This window comes from Phacochoerus africanus, chromosome 11 (genome assembly GCF_016906955.1).
Source record: "Phacochoerus africanus isolate WHEZ1 chromosome 11, ROS_Pafr_v1, whole genome shotgun sequence".
Lineage (NCBI taxonomy): Eukaryota > Metazoa > Chordata > Mammalia > Artiodactyla > Suidae > Phacochoerus > Phacochoerus africanus.
This window is the reverse complement of record NC_062554.1, coordinates 112,800,716-112,811,341: the sequence shown is the minus strand read 5'-3', so window position 1 is coordinate 112,811,341 and position 10,626 is coordinate 112,800,716. Positions and strand designations below refer to the sequence as shown.

Genomic DNA, 10,626 nt, shown 5'->3' with positions numbered 1-10,626 from the left:
GACAAAAAAAATAAAAAAAAAATGTAAACAAGGTAATAAGATTTGGGGGTTCTAAATCTACTTAAGCCAAAAACATTCTTTGTGATATTGAGATCATTTTCTTTAATATTCTTATTAATTTAGTGAAATAGATTTGGTTCTGCAAAAGAAGGCAGTAAAGATGTGTTACAATTAAACAAGTAAAGAATCCATTATCTCACTAATAATTTATATACTGTCCCAAATTATATATTTGCCTATTAAATGAGGATATGAGAAACTTGCCAACAAGCATGATAAAAATTATTTAATGTCTAATTAAAGGTAATATTGATTTGAAAATATGATTCTTCAATAAAACAAGGTACATTACTAGTGAAATAACTGATTCCAAGCTGAAGTGAGAAATCTACAAAATGAGTAGAGGATAATTTGTTAAGCCAGAATGAAGAAAATACTTTAAAATGATGGATCAATAACTTTATAACAGAAATAACTGGAGACACCACGTTAATCAGTGATCATAAGAACATCACTAATCCTGGGACAAATTGACATTATCTGTGTATTTGTGGCAGGCATTGAGAAGGATACATTTTTTTCTGTCAAAAATTTGTAATCTGAGCTAAAATATGAACAATCAATGGAAAACTACAATTGAGAGACATTATACAAAACAAGAGCTCATCCATTTCAAAAATATCAGTGTCAAAACAAGAAAAGCTAAATATATCTGAGTTCAGCTATTGCTCAGTGGGTTCAGAATACAGCTGCTCTGGTTGCTGCTGAGGTATAGGTTTGATCTCCAGCCCAGTGCAGTGGGCTAAATGACCTGGTGTTGCTGCAACTGTGGCATAGGTCACAGCTTTGGCTCAGATTCAGTCCCTGGCCTGGAAACTTCCATATGCCAGAGGAAAAAAAAAAAAGTCCAGGAGCACCTGTTGTGGCTCAGAAGGTTAACAACCTGACATAGCATCTGTGAGGATGTGGGTTCAATACCTGGCCTCCCTCAGTGGGTTTAGGATCTGGCATTGCTGTGGCTGTTGTATAGGCTGGCAGCTGCAGCTCCTAATCAATCCATAGCTTGGGAATATCCATATGCTCCAGATGCAGCCCTGAAAAGAAAAGAAAAGAAAAAAAGAAAGGCTGAATATAGAAAATGAAAATGAGAATTATATGTGATAGTGGATTTGAACCTTAGACTACACAGATACATAATGGTCTAATTAGACTAGTGAATCATGCTAAAGTTAAATCTCTTGATAGTTGTAATTATCCTGAGAATAGGTTAGTGAATAACCTTGTTATTGGGAAAAATCAAAAGAGTTTAGGAGTAAATTGTCAGTATGTGAATACGGTTGTATTTTACTCACCTGTGGTCTACAGAAAATTAATACTACTTATAGACAGAGAAAGGAAATGATAGGGGACACATGAAAAAAATTTAGTTAAATATATGTACTAGTATTATTTCTAATTCCAGATAATTATCTGAAATTTTGAATTACTTCACAATAAGTAAAATGCAAAGAAACATTGGAAAAAAAACTCAGTAAAGGAGGGACAAGCACACAAGTTTTCTCTGAATTCCCTTCAGATAAATAACTTCAATTTTCACTGCTCTCCAGCTCTAATTGTCCATCACGCTTCAGTCCTTTACAGACAGCCTGTCATTAGCAATGGAGAACAACCAATCCTGGATTGCAGAATTCATCCTGGTGGGATTTCAGCTCAGGGAAGAGATGGAATTGCTTCTCTTCGTTATCTTCTTCCTACTATATATCTTCAACCTGCTGGCAAATGGCATGATCTTAGGGCTCATTTGCCTCGACCCCAGACTGCACTCCCCCATGTATTACTTCCTTTTTCATCTGGCCATCACTGACATATCCTATGCTTCCAGCAATTTGCCAAATATGCTGGAAAACCTAGTGAAACACAAAAAAACGATCCCTTTTGTCTCATGCACTCTGCAGATGCTTTTCTATTTGGCTTTTGGTTCTGTAGAGTGCCTGATTTTGGTGGTGATGTCCTATGACAGGTACACGGCGATCTGCCATCCCCTCCAGTACACTGTCATCATGAACTGGAGAGTATGCACGGTCCTGGCTATTGCTTCCTGGGCATGTGGGTTTTTCCTGGCTCTAGTCCAAGTAAGTCTCTTCCTAAGGTTGCCCTTCTGTGGGCCACAGAAAGTGAACCACTTCTTCTGTGAAATCCGATCTGTCCTCAAAGTGACCTGTGGTGAAACCTGGATCAATGAAATTTTCCTCTTTGCTGATAGTGTGTTCATATTAGTTGGGCCCCTTTCCCTGGTGCTGGTCTCCTATGTGCGCATACTCTGGAGTGTCCTGAAGATCCAGTCAAAGGAGGGCCGCAAGAAAGCCTTTTCCACCTGCTCTTCCCACCTCTGCGTGGTTGGGTTCTACTTTGGCATAGTCATGATGGTTTACTTGGTCCCAGACAATAATCAACAAGAGGAACAGCAGAAAATCCTTTTCCTGTTTTATACCTTCTTCAACCCATTGCTGAACCCCCTCGTCTACAGTCTAAGGAATGCTCAAGTGAAGTCTGCCTTCCACAGAATGTTGCAGAAAAATTGGACACTCTGACAAAGGGAGGAATTAGAAATTAGCGGATTTTCCCCCCTAAAACTCAAGAACATTTCCCAACATAATACATGACTTTGTGAATTACTTAAGAGTAACATCAACAACTTGGCAGAATAGGAGTTCCCAAGTCCCCGTTTCTCCATGGAGATGACTTAATATAAGTTAAATTGCCTTTGTGAGAACAACAGAAGTCAGGAAAGAGGTTGTAGCATCCCAGGCTAGCACAAAAATGGGAAGAGATACAGTAAAGCTTTTAGTTAAATTATTGGCATTTTACCTGCCTTAGTCAGCTTGCCTCCCTTAGACACCTTGCCTCCCTGACCCAGTGTGTTATGATAAAGAGAAAGTTCCCAACTCCCAGCTCTCCTCCAAGAAAAAGAGAGAAGATTGGACCATGCATACTGCTTTCTAGCTTTTCCAGTGGTGGGGGAGCCTGTGGGCTTATTTGCTGTAAATGCCTGACTCAGAGCACTGACGGGAATGGCACTTTGGACTCCTTGTTGGGGCCACTAAGAAATGTGGCATGCACACAACTTTGTGCAGTGATATGGAGATATTTTGGATTTTCGTAATTCTACTAGATATACTGTGGTTTCTCATTCTTGATTTAACAGAAGATTTTCTAATGACATGTGACGTTGATTGTGTTTGCAAGTGCTTCCTTGCCATCTTTATATCTTTTTTGATGGGTTGTCACTTTCCATCTCTTGCTCATTTTTTGTAATAAACTATTTTTATAGCAATTTTAGATTCGAGTTATAGATTTGACTTATAGCAAAATCGAGTGGAAAATACAGAGATAACCTCTGCTTTCATACATGAGTCACCTACCCATTATCAGAGTAGCACATTCATTTTTATACATAAACCTGCTTTAACACATTATTCTCACCCAGTCCATACTGTACATTAGGGTTCACTCATAGCATTGTATACTGTGTGTGTGTAATTCCACCATTATATTATCAGAGTGTTTTCATTGCCCTAAAAAATCACCTCTTTCTTCCTGCCTCACACTAACCCTTGGCAACAACTCTTTTCTTAATTGCCTCCATAGTTTTGGTTTTTCAGAATGTCACATAGTTGGAATTATAAAGTAAGTAGATTTTTTCACATTGGGTCTCTTCACTCAGTTATCTGCATTTTAGTTTCTTCTATGTCTTTTTTTTTGGACAGCTTATTTGTCTTTAGTGCAGAATACTATTCCATTTGTCTGGATGCACCACAGTTTATTTATACATTTATCTATAAAAAGTACATTTTGATTGCTTCCAAGATCAGGCAATTATGAATAAAGCTACTTTAAACATCCTGTGTAGGTTTTTGCCTGGACTGAAATTTTCAGTTACTCAGGGAAATATCCATTAGTGCAATTTGTAGATCATATAGCAAGACTATGTTTAGCTTTTTAAGAAACTGTAAAACTGCCCTTCAAAGTGACTGTATCATTTTAAAAATTATTTTATTTTTATTAGAGTATAGTTGATTTACAGTATTGTGTCAATTTCTGCTGTACAGTCTAGGAACACTGTCATACATATATATTCTTTTCCTCATGCTATCTTCCATTACATTCTGTCCCAAGAGACTGTGTATACTTCCCTGTGCTATGCAGTAGGACCTCATTTCTTATTCATTCTAAATGTGATAATTTTTCAGTGGATGGGAATGAATTTCCCTCAGGGATATGTTAAAACTCCTGTTGGTCCACATCCTAATCAGTGTTTGGTATCATCAGTGTTTTGGATTTTAGCCATCCTACTAGGTTTATAGTGATGTTTCATTGTTGTTTGAATTTGCATTTCCCTGATGACAGAGATATGGGACATTTTTTAATGTGCTTATTGGCCATCTCTTCATCTCCTTTGAAGATGTGTCTTTTAGAGTTTAGGGCCCATTTTTAAATTGCATTGCTTTCAAACTGCTGAGTTTTAGGTGTTCTTTTTACATCTTGGAATCAAATCATTTTCCCTACATGTGCAAGGATTTTTCTCCAGTATTTGACTTAAATTTTCATATTATTGCCAGTGTCTTTCACAGAGCAGCAGGTTTATATTTTATGAAATGTAACTTACCAATTTCTTTTTAAATGATGGAGTGTTTTTGATATGCACTTCAAGGTTGTCATTTTGTTTTTGGTGGGTGGAGGAGTAGATTGTTGTTGTAAATCTCTTGCCTTACCCTAAGACAAGACCTAACAGTGAATATTTAAAGTAGTAATCAAATAAGCAAGGCTTAACTCTTCTACTGTAGAGCCCAGCATGTTGGTAGACTGAGTGATGATTTTACATTGCTGAATATTAAGTTACACAAAATCAATGGTTTAGTCCATATCTGGGAGCAGAGAAAAGGTGAATAAATTGTCAAGGAAAGGAAGTTTCTGAGAGTGTGAATTTGCCTACATTTACTGAGAAATAAATCCAAGTGAGAAACCATAGATAGGACTACATCTCAAGGATCTAGTTTGGACAAAAAAAAAAAAATCAAACAAAATTAAGTGTTCATTGCCAGTAGTGCACTGCAACACTAAACAAAGTGTTTCTTTCATGTGAAAGAAATTTTCTATAATTGCAATAGGTATAGTAATTTTCTATGGTTCTTGAAAAATTTTTTTGGAAGTATGACGATAATATGCCCAGTGTTATTTTAGTTCCACAATCCTGCCTGTGATTTGCTGAGCATTCTATATTCATGGGACTGTAAACTTTATCTAGCTGTGAAATACTCTGAAATAATTCCCTCAAATTTTACTTTTATGCCATTATAATTTTTTAATTTTTATTTTTTCTTACATTTTGTTGAGATGAAATTGCCATAATGTACTGTATAAATTTAAGGTATAGAGCAGAATTATTTGACTCATACAACTTAAATTTTTTTAATCAAAATTTATTAAACATCCACGAGTCTGTGAAAAATTCCCTGGGTATTGTGATTGGAATTACATTGAACTTATTATTGTCTTGAATATTATGGGAATTTTAACAGCAGTAATTTCTTCAATCTATGAACACATGTCTTTCCACCTGCTTGTGTCACCTTCATTTTCTGTCATCAGTGTCTTATAGTTTTGGTGTACTCCCCTTTGGGTTGATCTTGTTGGATGATCCTGTATTTCCTGGACCTGGATGTCTATTTCCGTTCCCAGATTAGGGATGTTTTCAGCTATTAGCATTTGAAATATGTCCTCTGCTCCTTTCTCCCTTCTCCTCCTATGACCCCTATAAAACAAATATTAGTTCACTTGATATTGTCCCAGAGGTGTCTTAACCGTCAGGTTAACAAAAAAAACCCATTTATTTTTTGTTCATTTTATATTCTCTGTTCAGCTTCAGTAATTTCTACTAATTTGTCTTCCAGCTTGCTGATCTGCTATCCTGTGAAAACGAATCTACTATTGATTGCTTCTGGTATATTTTATATTTCAGTTAATCTGTTCATCTCTCTGTTTTCTTTATATAGTTCTAACCCTTTGTTAAGAACTTTTAAATTCTCACTTTCTTCACCCATTTTTCCTGAAATCTTTTAATAACTTTACAGTCATTATCATTGACCCTTTTTAGGGTGGGGTGCTTATCTCCACTTCATTTAGTTCTGGCACTTTACCTTGTTCCTTTGTTTGGAACATATTCCTCTGTCACCTCATTTTGCCTAACTCGTTGTTGTCATTTTTCTGTATTTGGTAGGTTGGTTATGTTTCCCCGCTTGGAGATGTGGCTTTTGTAGAAGATGTCCTACATGTTGCAGCAGCACAGTCCCATCTGGGCCAATAGAGCTGTGTGTTCCAGTGATGCCCCCGATGTAGGCTGCCTGGGTCCTTCTGTTGTGGCAGGCTGACTGCTATGGGTGGCCCGGTAGGTGTGACTGACCCGCAGTTCTGTTGGTTGCCAGGCCTTGCCTTCTGCAGATGGTGGTAGTGGGCAGACATGTTCAGGAAGTGGCTAGCTACCAGTTTCCAAGTGGTCCCAGAGCTATTGCTGGCCCACTGGTGTGTAAAGTCAGGTTTGAGGATGGGAAGCTGTAGAGCGAGGGGTCCCCAATCTAGTGCCATCCTGCTGGTGGGTGGGGCCAGTCCCTGACATAGCTGGCTGTGGGGTCAAATGTGTCTCAAAGCTGTCATTGGCATGCTGGTAGGTGGGGCTGGGGCTCTGGGCACCAGGGCCTGGACACTGGTGAATTAGGCTGTTCCCCAGGGCTGGTGCCCGCTTCCTGGAATGTGAGACCACATCCTGGACCCTCTGGTGGAGGGGCTGGCTCCTTGGGTGGCTACACGCTCAGGGGGTTTTAAGGCAGTCAGCACGCTCATGAGTGGTGCAGGGTCCATGCCTCTCTTTGTTGCTTGGCTCTGAGGCATCTAAGGACTGATGGGACAGGGTGGTGGATGGGACCAAGTACAAAAACTAGTGAAGCTAGAGAGAGAGGGTTCCAAAATGCCACTTCCCTGCACCAGTGTCCTCATGGAAGGATGAGCTCCTCAGAATGGATATTGCTAATGTCTGTGTCCCCCGGGGTCAGCTCCTTTTGCCTCCTGCCTTTCTAAGAGTCTATCTAAGATTAGCAGGTGAGTCTGGCCTAGGCTCCTTTCAAATTACTGCTTCTTCCCTGGGTCCCAGAGCATGTGAGATTTGGTGTGTACCCTTTTTTTTTTTCTTTCTTTTAAAGGGCAAGGACCGGGCCCGGGAGGTGAGCAGGAGCGCGAGTGCAAAACAAGTGGCCACACCTTCAGCATTTGGAAGTTCCCAGGCTAGGGGTCGAGCGACAGCCACTGTAGAAGCAACGCCGAGTAGTTATGTTGTGGGCCACACAGGAAGTCCTGGTGTGTAACCTTTAAGAGTGGTGTCTCTATTTCTCACATGCCTCTGGCTCTCCTGAAAGTTAGCCCTGCTGGCTTTCTAAGCCAAATGTTCTTGAGGCTGGTCTTGCTGGTAAAGGAACCTCAGGCTGGGGAGCAACTAGATGTGGAGCTCAGACCCCTTGCTTCTTATCAAGAAATTCTACAAATTTACATATCTTTCCATTTGTGGGTCACCCATCCTGGGGTATAATTCTTCACTCTACTGTGTTTCTGCCCTCCTACCCATAGCATTGTGGTTCTTTCTTTATAACTTTAGTTTTAGAAGATGCTTTCTACAAGCCTTCTAATCTTTCTCATCAATAGTTGCTCTGTAGGAGTTCCCTATGTGGCTAAGCAGTTAAGGAATCCAACTAGGAGCCATGAGGATGTGGGTTCAATCCCTGGCCTCACTCAGTGGGTTAAGGATCTGGCGTTGCTGTGAGCTGTGGTATAGGTTACAGACAAGGCTTGGATCCAGTGTTGCTGTGACTGTGAAGTAGGCCAGCAGCTACATTTCTGATTAGACCCCTAGCCCAGCAACCTCCATATACCGTGGGTGTGTTCTAAAATAGCAAAAAAAAAAAAAAAAGTTGCGCTGTAAATGCTTATAATTTTGGTCTTCCTGTGGGAGGAAGAGAGCTCAAGTTTTTCCTAGCCCACCATTTTTCTTTTAATGCTTTTATTTGAATTTTTTCTGTTGCTCTTCATATGAATTCATTGATCCTGCTCTCACCTGGATCCATCTGCTGTGGGAAGGAAATATTTTTTTTGAGAAATCTATATTCAGCATATAACCTACTCATAAGACCTACTCGTAAGACATCACTATAAGAAAATCTCAGGTTTCTTATAAGCCCATAGTCTTCTCCTATCCTATGAATTTTGGTTTTATTTTGAGTATGGTTTTTCTTTTGGCCTTTTTTTTTCGAACCACACTTCCATAGATCTTTCATACTTGAATCCATTTTTAAAACATTTTTCTTTTAATGTTTTTATTTGAATGTTTTCTGTTGCTCTTCATATGAATTCATTGATCCTGCTCTCACCTGGATCCATTATGTTCTTAAATCAACCCAGCGTTTTCTTAATTTCACATATTATTTTTTACTCCTTTAGAATGAATATGTGGAGTTCCAGTTGTGGTTCAGAGCATTTACAACTTGACACAGTGTTCCTGAGGATCTGTGGGAGATCCCTGGCCTCACTCAGAGGGTTAAGGATCAGGTGTTACTGTAAGCTGCAGTGTAGGTTACAGATTCAGCTCTGATCCAGTGTTGGTGTGACTATGTTGTAGGCCAGCAGCTGCAGTCTGATTCGACCCCTAGCCTGGGAACTTCCACATGCTGCAGGTGTGAGAAATAAAATGAATGTCTGGTTATTTTTATAGATTCTCATTCTTCTTTGGAATATCATTTTTAAAGTTTGTGTGTCTTTGTCCATATTTTCTTTTATATGAATGACATATTTTGAAATCTTTTAGCTTCATTATCTGTGCTATATCCGGGACTTGTTCTATTGACTCTTTTATCTCTTGGCTATTAATAATTGTTCCTATATTTCTCATTTGAAATATTAAATATTAAAGGCTATATATTATGTTATTATCATGTAAAGATTAGTGAGGCTTTGTGTTTTCCTCCTAAAGGCAATTAAATTTATGGAAGATCACCTTGCTCTTTTTAGGGCTTGGTTTCAGATGTGTTAAATGTATTTCTCTTTCATTTTTGCAATTTTTGACTTGAGAAATGCCTAAGAAAAAGTGCCTCATGTGTCTTTGGGAAGATATCACATATCATTTACTTCCTCTCTTTAACCCACTACAATCTCAGGTTTCTTATAAGCCCATCACTCCAATCACTGTTGGAGACTGCAACTCACTACTGAGGCTCCATTTACTTAAGCACTGTTTGGAAAATACCTCTTGGAAGAAAGCCAGTGTCAATGTGAGTCTTATTGTACTTCCTTTCAAACTAGTATTATAGCCTCATCCTACTCATTGACTTCTGAAACACACTCACTCAAAGCCTAAACTCATTTCTGATTGCAAAAACAAACTTACCTTTCTCAACAAAGCATTAAGTGCTATGCGAAGGAAATACTTTTTTTGAGAAATTGATATTCAGCATATAACAATTTTTGAGTTTTATAAATCAGAAAGAAAGTGATAGATTGCATCAGTTGGAGGATTTGGCAAGGGAACATATAAACAATTATATATGTGCAAGAAACCACACAAGATAACAGGTTTCTTATAGCGATGTCTTATGAGTAGTTTAGTTAGTTACAGGGACAATAAAAAGATATGATTAATCAGAAGTATCAAGTCATAAACTTGAGAAGTACATTTAAGCAAGTTGATTTTGGGGTGTCGATTATACAGAGCATGTAATAAAAATAATTAGCTGTTACAGGATAAATGTTGTCTCTCCAAAATCTACATGTTGAAGTTCTGTCAATAATTCGGAATGTATCTATATTTAAGATTGCATATTTAAAGGTCATTAATATAAAATGTGGCCATTAGGGTAGGTAACAATATGATATGACTGATGCCCTTACAGAAGAGGTGATTAAGATGCAGACATACATAGAAGATAAACTGCATAAAGTCATAGGAGAGATTGTTATTGCCAAGCCAAAGAGAGAGACTTCAGAAGAAACCAATCCCATCAAATCCTTGGCCTTGTACATCTAGCCCTTGGGACAATAAGTGAATGCACGTCTGTTACAGCCATATAGCTTTAATTCAGAGGTATAAGAAATCAAATAAATATCAGAACAGAGTACCAAGAAGTGACATGTGGAAACCAGTTATCAAATGTATTATTAAAGCAGCTAATTGAAAATTCTCCACCACGAAAAAAAAAAAGGCAAATAGTACATTTTTTCAAGTTTGGGAACAAATTTCTTTTTCTTAAGTTTGTCTTAAAAATGAGGTTACTGGAGTTCCCATTGTGGCTCAGTGGAAACAAATAGAACTAGTAACCATGAAGTTGTAGGTTTGATCCCTGGCCTCACTTAAGGACGCGGCCTTGCTGTGAGCTGTGGTGTAGGTGACAGACACAGCTTGGATACCTGTGTTGGTAGGGCTGTGGAGTAGGCTGGTGGCCACAGCTCCGATTGGACCCATAGCCTGGGAACCTCCATATGCCATGGGTGTGGCCCTAAAAAGCAAAAAAAAAAAGAAAGAAAGAAAAAAAA

General features: G+C 38.6%; 1 protein-coding gene across 1 annotated transcript; it reads left to right on the top strand.

Moving 5' to 3' along the window:
• Positions 1–1,658: 1,658 nt before the first annotated feature.
• Positions 1,659–2,591, top strand: LOC125111624 (olfactory receptor 2A2-like). The gene has a single exon (XM_047753628.1). It carries the CDS (start codon positions 1,659–1,661, stop codon positions 2,589–2,591), a length of 933 nt encoding a protein of 310 aa, XP_047609584.1.
• The last annotated feature ends 8,035 nt before the right edge of the window (positions 2,592–10,626 follow it).

Coding starts and splice junctions, on each gene's coding strand:
- LOC125111624 (XM_047753628.1), top strand. CDS start 1,659: ATGGAGAACAACCAATCCTGGATTGCAGAATTCATCCTGGTGGGATTT.